Source organism: Onychostoma macrolepis, chromosome 10 (genome assembly GCF_012432095.1).
Source record: "Onychostoma macrolepis isolate SWU-2019 chromosome 10, ASM1243209v1, whole genome shotgun sequence".
Taxonomy (NCBI): domain Eukaryota; kingdom Metazoa; phylum Chordata; class Actinopteri; order Cypriniformes; family Cyprinidae; genus Onychostoma; species Onychostoma macrolepis.
This window is the reverse complement of record NC_081164.1, coordinates 22,811,651-22,833,756: the sequence shown is the minus strand read 5'-3', so window position 1 is coordinate 22,833,756 and position 22,106 is coordinate 22,811,651. Positions and strand designations below refer to the sequence as shown.

The window sequence follows — 22,106 nt, the reverse complement described above, 5'->3', positions numbered from 1 at the left end:
TTTGGCGCACTTTCGCATACTTGCACTGCCGCAGCGTGCTGGAGACGGCACTAAACGACTGTCTGTGGAAACAGAGCCTCAAACGTGACCGCTGGTAACGACTGTCAAAGCAACACATCAAACAGCCTTTACGCACTACACTTAACCCGGGGTTAATGCATTTTAACCTCTTGTTAATGATGCTTTTAACGGTTCTTTAAGCAACGTTTCACACTTGTAATTTCCAAAAGGGGTGAGCGCCCTGAGTTATAAAACCCCACGGTGATGCAAATCCAATGGATTGGAGAATGTTACAGCGAGATGTTTAGCAACAGATAAACAATCATTAACAAACAGTGCTTGTCTTATCAAATATTTCATATATTATTATTTCATATATAAATAATTATAAAAATAATGATATTTTAAATAAAAAATGAATAAATATAACATTTTCTAAATGATACTATGTTTATTTTTGTTCCAGGTTTTTCCAGACTGTGCACATTTAAATTCTCATAAATTTATGAATGGACAGTATGAAATATCTAAACCCGATTACCCAGAACTAACTAAGTATGAGCACAACTTGTGCAATTTTCAACCAGTGTGGATTTTCATTAAAAGAAAATGATTTACTTTACTTCATGAGAAGCTATTCACTACATTAGAGAGGAGAATTAGTTCTAAAGCTGCTCCATGGGTCTTTAAATGACTCGGAATATTAATCTAAGGAAAAAGACACGAGATAAACCGGCTAATATTCTGCCTACAGCTATGGAGCATAGAAAATGAAAATCAACAATGTGTAATGTTCTAAAACAAGAGTCATGAGAGAAAATTTCCCACACAACGGTTAACCTACTAAAACACAGACACACACACATAGCTAATAGTACTTAAGCCATAAACATTAGTATTGACATTTTAATATTGCACTAAAAACAAAATCTTAATTTTACACTGAAATAACACAAAATTACAAGTAGGGTAATATTTCTTATTTTATTTAATATATTTATTTAGTAATAATAATCAAACTATAATAATTATTAGAATTAGTTTATAGTTATATAGATATATTTGCAATTAATTTTGGCCAAATTGTGCATCTCTACAAATAAACACTGCAAAACTTATTATTATTACATTATTATTATTTTTTTACACAAATATTATTTTTCTTAATTTTATAGTGAAACAATACAAGTAATATTTTTATTAAGTAATAATAATCATAATAATACAATTGAATTCCATTATAATTATGTTATAGTCATATTGATATATAATCAAAACATTTCCAAATTGTTCAGCTCTTTATAATTGCAATTTTGATCAGAAAAATCAATTAGATATTTTCCCTACTGAAAACACACTTACTGCTAACAATATTTAAGTCATTAATATTATTGTTCTGTAAACTGAAATATGATTGTTGTTATTATTATATTTTTCTTAAATATTTTTCAAAATTTTACAATGAAATAATACAATATTCCATATTTAGTTTATTTTTAATAATAATAATAATAATAAAAATAATAAAATAATTATTGATTAGATTTTTTAAACTTTTACAATTTCACCTGTTTGTTTTAATTGGAAAAACTGATTAGATATTTTCCCAAATTGTGCAGCCCTACCGCTAACCACACTAAAACATACTAACAATACTGAAACCCTAATAACACACAACCTAGACTGATAACCCTACTGAAACACACTTCTGAACCCACAAACATACTGCTAAAGCCAACTGTACACTCTGGAACGCACGTCTTCTCACGCTTCTGACCAGCGGTGTGAGGTGTGTGTTTATGGCTTGCGGCCCTCGCTGAGGAGAATAAAGCCTCTGGTTACCGTCCACTCAGCACTATTCCAACAGGGATCAGATTCACGCTGCTCAGGGCTTAAATATCGCAACAACAACCAAACTCAAAACCTGTTTTAATAAAATATGAGTCGAGATGGAGCATTAAAGCAATACTCCTGAGCAGGAAAGCAGGGGTTTTCTGGGCTTGCAGCAGAAGGAAACGTGTTTCAGGTGTGCTGGAGGGACAGAGCTTTGAGCTTCCATCCACTTACACTGTAAAAAAAAAGAAAAAAGGTTGAGCCAACTTTTCAAATTTGAAGGCAACCAGCTTCAGCAGATTTTTGAGTTTTCTCAACTTGTCGTTTTAAGTTTATACAACAAAAATTAGAGAATCTCCCACAAAAACAAGTTGAGCAAACTCAACTTGGTTGGGTTGGTTGCCTTAAAATTTTAAGTTGGCTCAACTTTTCTTTTTTTTTCTTTTTTTCACAGTGTAGTGAAATATGATGAAATTATTAATACTTATTGAAAAGTAATCATACTTTTATAGTCACTACTAAAATATAAGAAAGAAAATGCAGTGATATCAGTCTTTCTACAGTACTGTTAGTATGGACTACTGCCACTGTGGTCAAACTGAAAAATAATGGATTAATTACATAATCCGGCTATTTAATGTATAACTGCCAACATTTTTAATAGCCTTGAATCTGTATTTTTCCAATTAATTTTCTCCAGATTTTCAGAAAATTAGTCAAATGACTTAAACATTACAAACTTTTATTATATGCCAAAAATATTTGCAAATAAATTCTGTCATGACAAAATTATAACCATGCATTGTAAAAATTATGGACAAATCACAAAATTAGGCTTCTGAATGCATTTTTTTTTAAAGCCTTGATTGCATATTATTCACATTTTCTTCAGAATTTTAGAAAATTTGTCAAATGACTACAATTTTTAGACTAAAAATGTTTTGTTTACATAATATATGTGTCTGTACTCTGTTTATTTATTATGTATATATAGATGCACTCACATACAGCATATATTTTGGAAATATTTACATGCATATACATTTATATTCAATATTTTATATTATATATAAATATATTTAATATATAAACATAACATTTTTCTTAAATATATACATGCATGTGTTTGCATTTATATATGCATAATAAATATACACAGCACACACATATATTATGTAAACAAAAACATTTATTTTGGATGCGATTAATCGCGATTAATCATTTGACAGCACTACTAAAAATATTTGCAAATGATAAAAAAGAAAGGCACAAGATTGTTTACCTAAATTCTGTTATGAGAAAATTCTAACCATAATGCATGGGGAAAAAAATGAAAATTACAAATCACAAAATTAGGCTTTTTAATGCATGAATGCTCACTTATTTCAGTAGCCTTGATTATGTATTTGCCAATTAATTTTCTCCAGAATTTTAGAAAATCTAATGACTTCAACATTACAAATTTTTGTTTAGATGCCAAAAATACCTGCACACTTAAATTCTGTTATAAGGAAATGATAATCATGATGCATTGTGATTTACCTAATCTAATAAAACAGTATAATAGAACATTATTGACTTAAAGTCACTGACTATAAGTAAATATTTAAATTTAGAATTATTTTAAATATTAAATTTATTACAAAATAGTAAAGTGATATAAAATGCTTAAAAATTATAAAATGGAATTATGTAAGGCTTCAATTAGGCTAAGAAAGCAAATAAATAAGTAATTATTAAAAAAAACAAAATAAATAAACAGTTGAATAAAAGTAGAAATCATACAGAGTTGCTGCTTCCACTTGAAAGGTTTATCTGTTACTATTAAAAATCAATTTCTCTATGGAGAAAATGAATGGGAGTTTAATTCCAGAACACGACTGCTGCACTCTGGTATCGACTACATGACTTTTAGGTGCATATTATAGATATCGACATGAGTGGCTAATAAAACATGTTTGTTGAGCCAAATCAGTCTTTGAGTAAACAACTTAAACCTTTAATCAAACTCGGCTGCTTTACCTTTAAATATCTGCTGGCTTCTCAGATTCCACCTTTGACAGCGAGATCAATTTGTGCACTTCCAGGTCTCTCACCGCACGAGATTGTTAATTTTGTAAGCGCTACTTTTCTCTCAGCCCTTCCAGCTATTAATAATTCGGATCGATCAGATGGAGTCATGGCCGATGATTGAAGGAGTGCTGGGATGTTGGCGGTCCTGCGTTTTCTAAAGCTTAGCATGAGTCTGCAGAGGACACATTACTCACCACGAGCGCATCTCATCTGTGCAACCTCTCCTACATCATTAGCTCTCAACAATAAACCTGTTCGCAGAGTAACAACCTCAGAGACGCTGGGAGTAATCTAGTAATATTTATATCCCCGTTTTAAATGAGCTCACCTGATCGTACACACTTTCAATACAAATTTATCATGGCTGTACGCAAAAGGGGGAAAAAATTGATTTCATTTTTTTTTTCCACGAGAGCTTCACAGGACATAAATATCACCCTACGGACTACCTTGTGTTACCATGCAAATTCATCAACACTTCGAGTTTGAACAAATAGAACAGATGGCAATTTAAAGACTGCAATGGTGAGGGTTTAACTAGTACTACAGTGCATACTTATGGTTAGAGATCTGAACAAAGCTTTAACCATAATTATTAAACTTTGACAGGTAACTCTTCCCAAACTGAATGACAGTGTTCTAATGTAATGTAATGTAATAAAATAAAAATAAAAATGAAATAAAAAATAAAATAGAAAAATAAATAAATTAAAAAAAAAAATAAAAGGTAAGAAAATAATAATATTAGGTGAAAAACCTAAACTTAAAAACACTCAACATTATAAATAAAATAAATAAAATTATAAATTGTTCTTAAAAAATTATAATTATAAAAAATATACATGCTGCCTTGGCAGCTACCTGAAATAAATAAAGTTTAAGTTGAAGTAGTAAAATTATCAAACCTGAAATAAAAATAAATTAAAACTACATAGAAATATTTTTAAAAATTAGAATAAAACTAAAATTAAAATGAAGCTTAAGTTGAAGTACTAAAATTACCAAACTTGAAATTTTAAATTTTAAAATGATAAATTAAATTATAAATTGTTTATAAAATATATAATCATAAACAAATACAAATGTTGCCTTGACAAATAACTGAAATAAGTACGTTGAAGAAGTAAAATGATCAAACCTGAAATAAAAATAAATTATAAATATATACAAATATTTTTAAAAAAATAATAAAAATGAACATAAAAATACCAAAACAAACTAAAAAATAAAGCTATATAGGAGTATTTAAAGCTGACAAAAATAACAAAAACACATAAAATTAATAAAACTAAAATAAAAAATGAAAATAGAAAAATAAAAGCTAATTCAAAATATTAATAAATATTACAAAAATAAAATAATACTAAAAGAACACTGCTGACTGATGATAAAATGGGTAAAATAATTAAATAATATTAATATTAGATTCATTAGATTTTTAGCATTTTTAATTGATTATTGACTGACACAAACGATTAAAAACCCATGTTTCAAGATCAATGCACATACATCGGCAGGATCTGTAATTGATGCATTGAGGAAATGAGTGAATCCTTAACCCCTAGTTATGATGGAATTGATGATAATTGTCGAAACATAATAGTACTTTGGAAGTCAATACTAAATAATACTAATATTGTGGAGAGTCATGCACTCACATTTTCCTCAAAAAAGTACAAAACACCTGATTTCACTCCTGAAATGTGCAATCTAGCGCACTCCACTGTAATTCTGATATTAACAGTCCTGTGGCAACATTTTTCTTTTGGGAGTTCATCTATTTATTTATCTGAGAGCAGCGAGCGTTTCGGATCAGATTGATGGAGCCGCTGTCGGAGGGAGGGAACGTGAGATTGGAGCAATAAAAGTCAGAGTGAGAGATTAGACGGGCTTTGAAACACTTGGTTTCGACGGCTCCAATTTATCCAGCGTACGTCTCGCACACCGATGCTTTAGTGTCGCCGCAGAGCCTGCTGCAGGAGGAAGGGACGCGTTCAAGATGACTGAGTCATCGAGTCGCTAAACTGGAAATAGAACCATAAATATTCATTCACGTTGTTGTTTTTAATAACTAGACAAATGCAATGCGCAAAAGCAATCATGACTGTATATTTCAAGCTAATAACATTATGTATTGGCCTTAATTTATTTTCTTGGGGAGGCTTTGAATTTTAATTTCTGCCAGCTTTGTGTTTAATTAAAGGAATAGTTCACCTAGAAATGTGAAAAAAAATGTCATTATTTATTCAGCAAAACTATTTAAATTTGTTCAGTGGCGCTCTATAGAATATATTTTTAGTATCGAGCAAAAAAGGCATGGAGACTGTATACGACATTACATGATTTGACTAAGTTGGATGTTACGTAAATAGGGCGACAGCGCACCGCATTAAAGGAACATTCATGTTTTCATAACCAAAATCAAAAACAATACTGAAATGAAATCATCTTTGAGAAGAAGGGGCCCCTCTTGGTGTTTCGGAGGCCCTACGCAACATGCATACTTTGGCTCTGCCAACAGTAGCTAAAAACCATACCAGCCTGACCAGGTTAGAAGACCAGCAAATCAGGTCATCACTAATCGTAATGGGATGCATCATGTTTGAATGCTTAAAAGTTCAACATTTGTTCCTCCCATAACTTTCATTAGACTTGTTTCATTAGCAGACAAGCTGTACTAACTGTACTATACTATGCTGTACTACAGTCCTTTTTGGAGTTCAACAATATGAATCCGTCTAAGCTGGTTTGTTGATGATCTTAGCTGGATTAAACTGGTCTCTTAGTTTTTGGGAATCTGGTTTATTTGGTCCAAAAGTGACTGAAAGGTGCCCAAACCAACTAAAAGAAAGACTTTTTTGGAGCTCTACAGTATAAATTACTGTCCATTTTCAATATTTGGCAAACGAGCAGCTGGAACATACAACTAAACCAATGCTCTCATTGTTATTTCCTGCTAAAAAGGCCATCTTGAACCAGTCTAAGCTGGTTGGCTGATGACATTAGCTGGTTTAGGCTGGTCTCTCAGCTTGGGCAGCTGGTTTAGTTGGTTCAAAAGTGGCTGAAAAGTGCCCAAAACCAGCTAATGAATTTTCTGGAGCTCTACAGTGTAAATTACTGTCCATTTTCAATATATGGCAAAAGAACAGCTTAAAGCAATGTTGATATTGTTATTTCCAGCTAAAAAAGGCCATCTTAAACCAGTCTAAGCTGGTTTTCTGATGATCTTAGCTGATTTAGGCTGGTCTCTCAGCTTGGGCAGCTGGTTGAGTTGGTCCAGTTGTAGCTAAAAACCAGACCAGGGCTGCATTTCCCAAAAGCATCGTAAGCCTAAGTTGGTTTCAATGGGTCTACGATGTACTTAAGCTTACGAAGATTTTGGGAAATGCAGCCCAGGCTAGAAGACCAGCAAACCAGCTTGGTCTGGTTTAAGATGGGTTTTTCCAGCAGGAATTGTTTGTGAAGAATGTAACCCAACCCTCACCCAGGTTCGACGAAGCCCTGCCCTCGGCGGCGCGGTCCTTCAGGCCTTCTGCGATGCTGAGCTGTTGTTCGTGATACTGCTTTGCTCTCTCCAGATCCTGCATGCATCGGGCGGCGTGTCCCAGCCCCGCGTACGCCCTCATTTCGATGCTCTTCTCCTCGAGCTCCTGTGCGAGCTCCAGCACGTGTGTGTGGTAGGACATGGCCTTGTCGAAGTTGCGGCGGTAGTGGTACGCGCTTCCCAGGTTGCTGTAGGCACGTGCCTCCTCACGCTTGTTGCCGAGGCTCTTGGCGATGCTCAGGTGCTGTTCGTGGCACTGCACGGCATTATCGAAGTCACCCATGGCGATGTAGACGGCTCCCATGTTGCCCAGCTCTCGAGCCTCAGAGAGCTGATCCTTGGACTGTTTGGCCAGCAGGACGCACTGCTTGTGGCTGGCCAAGGCGTTGGGATAGTCTCCGATGGCCGTGTACACATGACCCAAGCTGCTGAGGGCTGAAGACGCCGCCTGTGGAGAAGAATGAGAGAACATGCATAAACCATTGAATATATGACATTATACGAGAAAATGAAATGCTAAAAGCTGATTGGATGAGCCATGTTTGCTGTTGTACACCAAAAATGGCTCCTGAAAAGACTTCATTCCAGGTTCGTAGAAAAAAATATTTCTAAATTGACTAATCATGACGGGATGCATCATGTTTGAATGTTTAAAATTGAAATTTGCTGCACATAACTGCATATAACAGCTTTAAAACCCAGGTAAACCAGAGTTGTTATTGTTAACTAAAACTATATTTAAAAAAAAAAACGTTTTTAGAAATTGAAATAATAAACTATAAATATCAGATGGAAACATGTGATTTTTTGCTTGGCAAAAAAAAATGTTGCAGTACTAAAAAAAAAAAATACTAAAACTAACAATAAATAAAAATAAAATAAAGCTATACATTTCCAAAAATGACAAAAGCACACGACAATAAGAAACTGAAATAAAAATAAATTAAAGAAATATGTAAATCTAATAGCAAAAGCAAATTAAAAGCACAGAAATAAAACTAAAATAACACTGAGAAACATCTCCTTTTTGTGATCTCTGCATAAAATAAAGTTATTTGGGTTATGAGGGTGAGCAAATGATTTCAAATCAAATGGTTTCATTATTCCTTTAACTACTATTCCTATAATTACTGATGCACATGACCTCTTGTGGCTTGCTGCTTTATTTTCTATTAAACAGCGATTAGATAAGCAAACACAGCTCTTATTCTCAAAACATATGGCAAAGTTGTGTGATGTTACTGCATCCCATTATGCAGCCATTGAGAATAGCATGCGGTGCAGAAAGCGCTCTGCCATGTAATGCGTTGTCTGCCGAGAACAAAACCCGTGAAGCCTCTCAAGTCGAAATTTTAGCAGAGACGCTGATCTCTCGCAAAATCCGTTAAAAATATGCTGAGGCCTTTTTCGAAATCTCCTTGTGGCAGGCTCATGTTCAGCCGAGACTCGAGAGACAAAGGCTGTTTCCCAGAATTACATGCTCAATGGGAAGCCCATTAGCCACAAACAACTTCCTTCAGCGGAATCAAAGTCGTCTAAAAGCAGCACAGTCCTTCCGGCGCTCATCCTGGTGACATACGCAAGTCACGCAAGTATAAAAGTCCATTCACACCAAAGATGATGACATTAGTCTAGCGCAAGTTATGCAAAAACTCCTGTTATAATTACTGAAGCTGCAAAACAAATCTCTTGGGGTGCTTTCACATTCGGTTCGATTGCCTGGTCTGACCCAGAGTTCGATTGCTCTCCTCTCCACTGCCCCCGCTGGACACCAACTCATATTATTTCATTTGGGTCCGAACCGTGGTTCCGTTTGCGTCATCAAGCCAGCAGCTGTTTACTCCATTGCTTAGTAATGACAGCTCAGGAGAAGGCGGCAAAATGGATAACATTGCTATCCTCACTTTTATATATTTGTTTTTGAACTTACGTCTGTCTTACGAATTTACTGCAAATGCTCTAAAGAACGCTGAAAGCGAACAGAAATGAGATATACAGTTCTCTCCTTGCGGCGCGTCAGTCACACTAATCAGGAAAGTGAATAAAACACATACAAACACATATTTTTATCAAATAATATGTCATTAATAGCAGTTCACTTCCACAATTGATACGATTGTGTTCACATCAGCAGCAAAGCGCACCGGAGTTCAGATGAACTGTACCCCAGACCACCCTTTTTAAGCGGACTTGGGAACGGTTCACGGGTGCGGAAGACAGTGTTCACATCATCCAAACAAACCGAACTCTGATGTCAATCGAACCCGGGTGCTCACCAAAAGTGCTAGTGTGAAAGCACCTTTATTTATATTGTTTCTGCATTTCGTTGTTTATGATGAGAGAGAATTTGCAAGCGCACGCAATCAACAGAACGCGAGCGTTTCAGCGCTGACTAATCTGATTGGCCACTGCATTCATGAGCTACACAGAAAAGTGTCTGATTGGCAGTAAAGCTCAACGCTGAAAAAAAACAACGTGAAAAAAGCAACTTAAACGCATATCTAAATGTAATTCCTTGAATTGACACTTTTCATTAATTTCCACGTTTCAGTTTAATCGCGGCAGCCATAACAGATTTAATCTAATCATGCATGAGCAATTTTTGGCCCTTTATCTTGAATTTGTGAGGCATTTTTGTTCAGTTTGGTGGCATTTTTACCACAAGCCCCCATTAATTTCTGACCCTGATGTGCAGTGACGAATCGATCAAAGCAAGACCAGGATCATGTACCAGGAACTCTAAACTAACCTTGTTGAAACAACAGGGATGAGAGGGAGTGCTTATCTTTCACACCTGCTGTATGTCAGTGAGGAAGCCTTGCAGAACGCTTTCACCTGCTGAGACTAAGTCACAATCACACACACACACACACACACACACACACAAACCGCCCTTTCTCAATCTGCTCAGACACTAGCTCTCTTCTATTTTATTTGAAATAGAAATCTTTTGTATGCATGTCTTTACTGACACTTTTGATCAATATAATTCATCCTTGCTGAATAGAAGTATGAATTTCTTTTAAAATCTTACTGATTCAAACTTTGGAATGGTGGTTTATATAAAGCTACATCTCTCGTTTGACTCATTATTTGATTCGACTGCCAAAAAAGACAAAAAAATGCAGAATAAACTTTTTAAAAAGTTGTGAGAAAGATTTAGATTTACTGTTACTGAAATCATTATTATTGCATACTCATTAAAAAAAGCATATAGTACATACTGCACAGTATGCAATAGTAAGCTAGTATTTATTTATACATATTGTCACCCTGGAGGAGAAATCTTGATTATAAGTATAAATCATTTAAAATATTTATATACAATATACGCAAAAAGAAATAAATAATATTTTTTTCCAATTTCAAAAAGTATAGACAAAACAATTCACTCTAATTAAAAACGGACCATTTTAGCCACTACTTGCATGTTCTGTGCAGTTTCAAGATTATTAGATTTCACTGTTCCATTAGCCAAGCACCATAATAACATCAAACTCTGTCCATTTCAGTTAGCATGCGGACTATATAGACAGCAGACAGCAGTGCAGCTCACTAGATTCTGGAACAGAACTTGCATTACACAACCACTTGACAAACAACAAAAGACAGCGGGTCCAACTTCGGCCTTGACGCTACATCAATCAAACTATAAACATTGATTAAAACACAACCACATGTTCGGCGCAGATATCGGCTCTATTTAGGGAGTAACGGTGATGGCCGCTCTCTCGATGAGGTGCTGGGACGGATGCCCTGATAGAACAGAAGGTAAAACGCTTGATTTCGGGGCACACGGACAAAAGACGAACCTGGAGGGGCTCGTCCAGCCCAAGGCCTTCGGTTTCCCAGCGCCGCCTGGAACCAATTACCTCCAGCCATAAGAACTTCCAGCAGTTTGCCTGAGTTTAAAGGCTCTGGGACATGTGACACGGTGAGGCAATTACCCTCCATCAGGAGAGAGGGCTTCTTATGATCACAGATACACTATCGGGCCCGGCGTGGGCACGTGTGTCTTGTTTGAAGCCGTGGAGCTTCATTTCGGGTCAGTCATGGATCTAAAGATGACGGGATTGTGGAGGAAACTTTTTTTTTTCAGGAATCAGTTAAACATAGTGAATCATTACCCTTTTGAAAGAAATTAAAATTGAAGTTTTGTATCTTATAGTCAGTGTCAACAGCTCTGAGATCATCTGCATATGCTAGTGTGCTTCTAAAAGTTGATAATCAAAATCTACTTTTAGCAATATACACACTTAAAACATCAAATCCTTTGCCTTACAGAAAAAAGAGACCAAAAATTTTAGCCAAAATTAATTTTCAGGGTGTTTTCAATGCTTTCCTCCATGTTACAAGACGCAAAGTGAGGCTGCACCGTGCTGTAATGTAAAACAAAGAACACTGGCTATAGAATATACGCAAGTAAATATATCATCATAAGAAAAGAAAACTGGGTTGTTCTAATTGATTCATTCTGGTTTTGTGGAAAACTGGAAATCTTCACAGAAATTGGTTTATTTTCTAAAAAAGGTTGCAATTTAAAATAAAACAGCTAAACGCCATTGAAGAACCTTATTAAAATTTCTTAGAAACCCATCCCTGTTCTTGTATTTTAAACAACCCAGCACTGTAAAAAAATTAAATAAATCAAAAGTTGAGCTGATTGTCTTAAACTTTTTAAGTTGGCTCATTCTTTTACAGTGCTGTAAAAAATCAAAAGTTGAGAGAACTTAAATGTTTAAGGCAACCAGCTTAAGCAGATTTGTGAGCTCTCTCAACTTAATTTTTAGGAAATTTCTGAGTTTTTTTTTTGTATAAGCTTAAAACAAAAAGTTGAGGAAACTCAGAAATTTCCTAAAAATTAAGTTGAGAAAACTCAAACATCTGCTGAAGCTGGTTGCCTTAAACTTTTAAGTTTGCTCTACTGTCTTATTTTTTTTTATTTTTAAAGTGCATGAAGAATGTTATTAAATCAGTAGTTCTTTAGAAAACCTGCTATGTTTTTGAATGCTTTAAAGAACCCAGGAACATAAACACTGATCTGAAGAAACTCCAAGATAAGCACAGATATTTCTATATCTCCAAAATCCATAGAACATGAAAAAATTGCTCTGGACATAAACCTGCAGCAAGGAATCAGTGAAGAATCTTTATTAAATCTCTAGGTCATAAGAAAAGGACCTATTATGTTTGAATTTTTTATAGAACCAAAACACAACTTTTTTTTTCAACCTGCAACAAGGAACCACTGAAGAAGAAACTCTCTATGAAACACATCTATGTTTGAATGTTTTCAAGAACCAAAACACAAACCTTAAGGACCTCTTCTTCTTTTTTTAATCTCTAAAAAACATAGCAACCAAAAATAGTTCTTGATAAGAATCTGCAGCAAGGAACCACTGAAAAACCTTAAGAGTGTTGCTGAACAAAACATCAAATACATATTGTGAATCAGCGACAGCTTCAGATGACACAACCATCCCTCAAACACACATACCACCACACCTGATGTTCACTCCTCAGCGGACACTAATCACCTGTCCACTTCTGTTTCTTTTCTCCCTGATTTCATTCATTATTGTACAATTATGCCTTGTACCTCTATTGTTGTGTGTCCTACAAATCAGCTATTCATCTCCAGCTTTGCCCACAGTCTCAGATCTGTGGAACGGTTTCCTTGGAAACCCCACTGGATTTCTGTTAGAGGGCTGTTCACTGGGAGAGCCAATTTTCGATAAAGAGGGATTTTACACCCCCCTCTCGCTGATTTTCCCAAGTCAGCGGCTTGCTTGTGTGTGTGTGTGTGTGCTGGCGCAGCACGGATTCGCATCTCGACACGGAGAATGACAGGAGAGAAACGAGCTCGCTTTTATTCTTTAACCTGCTCTCTCTCTCGCACACTCCTGCCACGATGGTCTCAAAGGTGGACGGGTTGACGTAAACCTTTGTTCTTTGTTCAGAAAGGGTCCAGAAGTGAGGTCATGAGAAAGTCGCGGACATCTTAACTTCAATAAAAGCCGTCTGCGGGGACGTCTTTGAACTGACGCTACAGACAATGACCTCAAATCTACAGAGTGAGAGTTTAACGACTCTTCAGGAGCAGTTAACTGACATCACTGCATCAGGAGATGCTTCCTTCAAAAATAACCACATTAGGAGGACATAAATAACAAGGGTACGAGAGGGAAAAACCCAAAAACAAGTAGCAAGTGGACTACATGAGATAGAAAAATCACAAATCAATTAAATCTACGAATCATTTCTCCAAGAAAGAAATGAGATTGAGTGGAGACCAATGGAGACGACTTCTTAAAGGCATGGTTCATTAAAATATTCCAATTCTTAGAATTTAATATTTTCAGAATTTAATTAATTTAACCTCTGCATTCTCAAAAACTACTCTTTAATTTTTAATTGTTTCTTCTACACAGCAATGAGATCAAATCAAGATGCTAATGGAGATTTCAGATGTTTCTCCTAAGAAAAAGACTCCAGAAATCTCACGTCTCTTGGAGCTTCTCAAAAACGTCTTCAATTCAGAATGGAATGAATATGACCTCTGCCTACTCAAAAACTACAAACAGACCTCTTTAATATCTCAACCGTTTCTTCTACACAGCAATGACATCAACTGGAGGTGCTTCAGATGTTTCTCCTGAGAAAAAGTTTCTCAAAAATGTCTCAAATTCTGTCAGAATGTGGTCATAATTTAATGAATTTAACCTTAGAATACTTAAAGACTCCAAAGAAGTCTCTTTAGTATTTCAACTGTTTCTTTTACACAGCAAAGAGATCAAATTGAGGTGCCAATGGAGATTTCAGATGTTTCTCCTCAGAAAAAGACTCCAGAAATCTCACCTCTTTTCTGTTTCTCAAAACATTTCTCAAATTCTGTCAGAATCCTGCCATAAAATGTAACCTCTGCATACTCAAAACCTACTGTACTCTTTAATATCGCAACTGTTTCTTCTACACAGCAATGAGATTAAATGGAGGTGCTAATGGAGATCTCAGATGTTTCTCATGTCTTTTCTAGAGCTTCACAAAAATGTCTCAAATTCTGTCAGAACTTCAGGATTCTGTCATATTCAATAAAGTTCACAATAATTTCAGATGTTTCTCCTTGGAAATCTCACGTCTCTTCTAGAGCTTCTCAATAATGTCTCAAACAGTACTCAGATTTGCCAAGAATCAGTCTGCAATCAATTATCTTGATATGAACTAATTAAATAAAATGATCAAACGATCTGATCTGCTATACACCATCTTACTGTTACTGTATGTCAACTCATTTGCATTTTAATAACTTTAATGTTTAGGAGAAACATCTGATACTAAACTGAGAACCGCACTAAAGTCTCCCAAGCTATGAACGAGCAACCCTTGAGCAGTAAAACTGTCCTCTGGGGCGGTTTAAAGACACTCACACTTTAGTGATCCTCACAAGAAGAGGTGACACGGAGGAAATCGATGCTCAGCAGCCCATCTCTGAGCTGATGGGTTCAAGTTGAGTGTCTGAGAAATGGTGTGGCTGTCATTTGCGGCCATATATCGAATATATATCCGTATATCGAATATTGGATGTCATTCGCCAACCACATATGCATGAACATATATGAGAGTATAAAATCTGTGCGCAAATGCAGATATCACACTGTGTTTAACACAAATAAAATGGAATATATTAAGCAAAAGTGTTTTATGCAAAAATGTGTGTATGCAATTGAAACTAAGAAACTGAATAACAATAGTGACAAACTATATTCATAAAATTACATTGGAATGAGTGAGCAGATTTTGCGTGAGAAGCTTCTGCACACATAAGCACATGACGATTAGTGAATGAGACTCATTGTCTTCAACAACTGTGAATGTGAGATCTCAGAAAACTGACTCATTGTTTCTCATCTCTTTCATCTAGACTTGACTCATCTTTGTTTCTCTCGATTTGTACAGCTGGACCTTCTCCTCAGGTTTTTTCCCTCCACTCTCATTCACAAGCACACATGGACGTGCTCCTCTGGTCAACAGGATTGTTGAATAAATATACTCGGCTCCCCGGTGGAGCGCTGCTATCCGCAAACCACTGGCAGCCTGTGTGTTTTTCTTGGGAGAGCATGAATCATCATCTACATGTTACACACACACACAGACACACACACAGCACTGGCAAAGTCATCCACACAGGAACGACAGAGGAAAGAGAGCTGCATGAGAGAGGATGAGGTATAATGGGTATAACGGCAGTGGTCTTCTCAACACTGTTAATATTGCAATCACACCCACAAACTACTAATCTGACCTATACTATATATTGTTACTCTATGTATGTATGTGTGTGTGTGTGTGTGTGTGTGTTATGTGCATAATGTGTGTGTATGCTTATTTTTTTATATTATTTTGACACATAAATATATAGTATTTTCAAAATGTACCCGTTAATTCTAATAAAAATAATTATATATATATATATATATATATATATATATATATATATATTGCAATACATTCTTAAATAATCTATAATAAAAATAGAATATATAAAAAACACAAATGTTTATTTGGATGTATTCTATATATTTTATGTTTCATTATGTGTGTGTTTTTAAAATAATTACAAAAAAATGACAAAAACAAACATTTGTATATTTTATAAATGTTATTATTTGATCCAACTTATATAATATTTATCTTTATGTTCAATATTTAAGATTTTATGTGGTTTTTTTTTTAAAATACCTAAATATAAATAAAATAAAATTAAATAAACATTTGCTCTCTATCTCACACACTCTATAAATATACAATCCACAAAAAACAAACATTTGTATATTTTATATATTTTATTATGTATTTTTAATAAAAATTGGGAAGGTGGAAATAGAAAATATAATAATATGATAATATAAATAATAAATACATTAAAAATAATAAATTATAAACTATATTTGCTATATATAGTATAGAGATCAGATGGGAGCTCATTGTCTTTTGAACATTTAACATAACAGAACCATGTAAACACCATAGTATATGATAATCATTCACTCTCACTTTATATATCAAAGTAAAATGACACCACGGCTAACTGCTATTCCACAGCTATGACAAAAGTGCAACTTTTAAGCATAAATTCAATTTTGACACCAACCACTTCCAATAACGGGACTGCTCATTGGCTGGATGATTAATTTGGAGGTTAATGCTATTGATTGGAAGCCTATCAGGAGCGTCTGGGGAAATCCATCGCATGAGGAAGACAGAGGAAGAGAGGAGGAAGAATGTCCAAATTAAACTGACAAATGAAGACATGAAAACAGGAGGAATGACTGGACAGACCAGCAAGCTTGGTGTCTAATTAATGACTCACTTTACCAGATTAATTAAATCACACCATCTATTCATCATATTATGGGGAATTATTAAGCGTTTAGGCTGGAGAAAGCTTTTCCACAAGCTCCAAATTAGAGGCGGTTCAATATGGACTTCAGCCGGATCAATAGAACATCTCCAAGCGTAATCCATACAGGGAAAGCTACATAAAGTGCATCTTTTGGGAAGAGGAGAGGAGAGATGAGCTCATTAATAAGCAGCGTGTGAGAGACAGACACAGATCAAAGCTCTTCCTCACAGATGCCGCAGCAGAACAACAAAGACCTGCACTAAATGATCATTTATGAAGACGTGAGCACATGGACACCATCCACCATGACTTGCCTGTTCATGGATTGCAAGAATGCCTGTTCATTATTATTATTATTTAAATAATAATAAATGTTAATACATATTTAAACATATTATTAGTTTTTTATCATTATATACAGTATATACAGTGTGTGTGTGTATATATATATATATATATATACAGTGAGGAAAATAAGTATTTGAACACCCTGCTATTTTGCAAGTTCTCCCACTTAGAAATCATGGAGGGGTCTGAAATTGTCATCGTAGGTGCATGTCCAGTGTGAGAGACATAATCTAAAAAAAATCCAGAAATCACAATGTATGATTTTTAACTATTTATTTGTATGATACAGCTGCAAATAAGTATTTGAACACCTGAGAAAATCAATGTTAATATTTGGTACAGTAGCCTTTGTTTGCAATTACAGAGGTCAAACGTTTTCACCAGGTTTGCACACACTGCAGGAGGGATTTTGGCCCACTCCTCCACACAGATCTTCTCTAGATCAGTCAGGTTTCTGGCCTGTCGCTGAGAAACACGGAGTTTGAGCTCCTCCAAAGATTCTCTATTGGGTTTAGGTCTGGAGACTGGCTAGGCCACGCCAGAACCTTGATATGCTTCTTACAGAGCCACTCCTTGGTTATCCTGGCTGTGTGCTTGGTCATTGTCATGTTGGAAGACCCAGCCTCGACCCATCTTCAATGCTCTAACTGAGGGAAGGAGGTTGTTCCCCAAAATCTCGCAATACATGGCCCCGGTCATCCTCTCCTTAATACAGTGCAGTCGCCCTGTCCCATGTGCAGAAAAACACCCCAAAGCATGATGCTACCACCCCATGCTTCACAGTAGGGATGGTGTTCTTGGGATGGTACTCATCATTCTTCTTCCTCCAAACACGTTTAGTGGAATTATGACCAAAAGTTCTATTTTGGTCTCATCTGACCACATGACTTTCTCCCATGACTCCTCTGGATCATCCAAATGGTCATTGGCAAACTTAAGTCGGGCCTGGACATGTGCTGGTTTAAGCAGGGGAACCTTCCGTGCCATGCATGATTTCAAACCATGACGTCTTAGTGTATTACCAACAGTAACCTTGGAAACGGTGGTCCCAGCTCTTTTCAGGTCATTGACCAGCTCCTCCCGTGTAGTTCTGGGCTGATTTCTCACCTTTCTTAGGATCATTGAGACCCCACGAGGTGAGATCTTGCATGGAGCCCCAGTCCGAGGAGATTAACAGTCATGTTTAGCTTCTTCCATTTTCTAATGATTGCTCCAACAGTGGACCTTTTTCACCAAGCTGCTTGGCAATTTCCCGTAGCCCTTTCCAGCCTTGTGGAGGTGTACAATTTTGTCTCTAGTGTCTTTGGACAGCTCTTTGGTCTTAGCCATGTTAGTAGTTGGATTCTTACTGATTGTATGGGGTGGACAGGTGTCTTTATGCAGCTAACGACCTCAAACAGGTGCATCTAATTTAGGATAATAAATGGAGTGGAGGTGGACATTTTAAAGGCAGACTAACAGGTCTTTGAGGGTCAGAATTCTAGCTGATAGACAGGTGTTCAAATACTTATTTGCAGCTGTATCATACAAATAAATAGTTAAAAATCATACATTGTGATTTCTGGATTTTTTTTAGATTATGTCTCTCACAGTGGACATGCACCTCGATGACAATTTCAGACCCCTCCATGATTTCTAAGTGGGAGAACTTGCAAAATAGCAGGGTGTTCAAATACTTATTTTCCTCACTGTATATATATATATATATATATATATATATATATATATATATATATATATATATATATATATATATATATATATATATATATATATATATATATATATATATATATATATATATATACAGTGTGTGTGTGTATATATATATATATACACACACACACAGACACATACATACATATAGTATATAAAATAAAATAAAACACTGACATATTTTACCACATATAAATATAAGATAAGTATAAAAATAAATAAATAATCTAAAATAAATATAAATACATAATACATACAATAATGCATATGTATTATTATATTTAAAAAATTATATATATTAAATTCAATTTGCAACTTGATGGAAATAAAACTAATGAAGGTCTAAGCCATATTTAGACTCTTTTTATTATTATAATGTAAATAAAATAACATCATAGATATAAAATATTACAATATTTCTCAGCAGTACCAGGATATAAATATGAAAAAATAAATTAGTATATAAATATTAAAAATTATGCTTCGTTTTGGGTACCAATTCTCACTACTAGCTATCTATTAACTATGTGTGTTGCCTCAGTAATTTGCTGCTTTTAATAGTTAGAAAAATAGTCGTTGAGTGTAGATATGGGGTTGGATTAAGGGATCGAAAATATGCTCATGCAGAATAATACTAATAAACAGCCAATATACCAAAGTGTTACCAAAATTAAATTTGCAACTTGATGGAAATAAAACTAATGAAGGTCTAAGCCATATTTAGACTCTTTTTATTATTATAATGTAAATAAAATAACATCATAGATATAAAATATTACAATATTTCTCAGCAGTACCAGGATATAAATATGAAAAAATAAATTAGTATATAAATATTAAAAATTATGCTTCGTTTTGGGTACCAATTCTCACTACTAGCTATCTATTAACTATGTGTGTTGCCTCAGTAATTTGCTGCTTTTTAATAGTTAGAAAAATAGTCGTTGAGTGTAGATATGGGGTTGGATTAAGGGATCGAAAATATGCTCATGCAGAATAATACTAATAAACAGCCAATATACCAAAGTGTTACCAAAATTAAATTTGCAACTTGGATGGAAATAAAACTAATGAAGGTCTAAGCCATATTTAGACTCTTTTTATTATTATAATGTAAATAAAATAACATCATAGATATAAAATATTACAATATTTCTCAGCAGTACCAGGATATAAATATGAAAAAATAAATTAGTATATAAATATTAAAAATTATGCTTCGTTTTGGGTACCAATTCTCACTACTAGCTATCTATTAACTATGTGTGTTGCCTCAGTAATTTGCTGCTTTTAATAGTTAGAAAAATAGTCGTTGAGTGTAGATATGGGGTTGGATTAAGGGATCGAAAATATGCTCATGCAGAATAATACTAATAAACAGCCAATATACCAAAGTGTTACCAAAATTAAATTTGCAACTTGAATTGAAACACAACTATTGAAGGCCCAAGCCATATATATCACACTCTTAGCAACTAGTTAGAACACCCTAGCAACCCCATAGCAACGCTATATTATAATTAGGACATCTTGTTAGCTCATGATAGGTCTATATAATGTAACTAATGCTGGGCTCGCAAGAGGTGTTTTAGAGACTCTTCAGCAGAAATGCATATTGTCATGCTGGAAGCGTGCGACATAAACGCAGCAGTAACGCACAAACGCCACAGTCGAATCATATGCTCGCCGCCGCGCTCGACTCCAGCGCCCGCTCCTGAGGGAGAGCAACTCTCAGATCTGAATTTACCTCCAGGAAATCATCCTGACAATGATGTAAATAAAACATCTCGAGCGCTATCAGCGCAGGGCAGAGAGAGAGAGACGGAGACGACGAGATGACAAACAAGAAAGCCAAGGTGAAGGAGGAGTGTGACAGGGAGAGAGGGATGCGATAACGGATAAAAACGAACGAAAAGCCAGAATCGGCGGAGATGAGAGAAACTGATGAGCGTTTCCCGCAGCCCTGGAGGCGGCAGGTTTAAGATGAAGAGATGAATTATTTAAACGGCTTTATTAGCATCTTCTTTAGTCGTTTCTCTCCCATGCTGTGCGTGATTCCCGTGGGAGCACGTGCACCGGAAAACATGCGCAATCTACTGCCACTCACTCGGCTCACCGTGAGATTTCCGACAGGCCTGTTCGCCCACACCACGATTCCAACGTCAACAAAAGAGAGTGTCTTTATTGTCAATAACTCGCCTCAAAGCCCTTGCGCATTCTTCGCGCTCCTGATCTTAACAAACCAGACGCCTGCTAATTACAGCGGCACATTAACGAGGAAGCTCGTGGAGCGAGAGAGGAGATTAACTCGTGAAAGGAATGGTGAAAAGGCCCAGATGGGAGCTCATTGTCTTTTGAACATTTAACATAACAGAACCATGTAAACACCATAGTATATGATAATCATTCACTCTCACTTTATATATCAAAGTAAAATGACACCACGGCTAACTGCTATTCCACAGCTATGACAAAAGTGCAACTTTTAAGCATAAATTCAATTTTGACACCAACCACTTCCAATAACGGGACTGCTCATTGGCTGGATGATTAATTTGGAGGTTAATGCTATTGATTGAAGCCTATCAGGAGCGTCTGGGGAAATCCATCGCATGAGGAAGACAGAGGAAGAGAGGAGGAAGAATGTCCAAATTAAACTGACAAATGAAGACATGAAAACAGGAGGAATGACTGGACAGACCAGCAAGCTTGGTGTCTAATTAATGACTCACTTTACCAGATTAATTAAATCACACCATCTATTCATCATATTATGGGGAATTATTAAGCGTTTAGGCTGGAGAAAGCTTTTCCACAAGCTCCAAATTAGAGGCGGTTCAATATGGACTTCAGCCGGATCAATAGAACATCTCAAGCGTAATCCATACAGGAAAGCTACACAAAGTGCATCTTTTGGGAAGAGGAGAGGAGAGATGAGCTCATTAATAAGCAGCGTGTGAGAGACAGACACAGATCAAAGCTCTTCCTCACAGATGCCGCAGCAGAACAACAAAGACCTGCACTAAATGATCATTTATGAAGACGTGAGCACATGGACACCATCCACCATGACTTGCCTGTTCATGGATTGCAAGAATGCCTGTTCATTATTATTATTATTTAAATAATAATAAATGTTAATACATATTTAAACATATTATTAGTTTTTATCATTATATACAGTATATA

General features: G+C 35.5%; 1 protein-coding gene across 1 annotated transcript in view; it reads right to left on the bottom strand.

Annotated features, from left to right (window-relative positions):
• ttc28 (tetratricopeptide repeat domain 28) overlaps window positions 1-22,106 on the bottom strand; it is a 289,805-nt gene that overhangs the window by 48,162 nt on the left and 219,537 nt on the right. Inside the window, exon 6 of the mRNA XM_058789645.1 lies at window positions 7,391-7,898. Coding sequence (XP_058645628.1) covers window positions 7,391-7,898 — 508 coding nt within the window. The remainder of the gene's footprint in view (window positions 1-7,390; window positions 7,899-22,106) is intronic.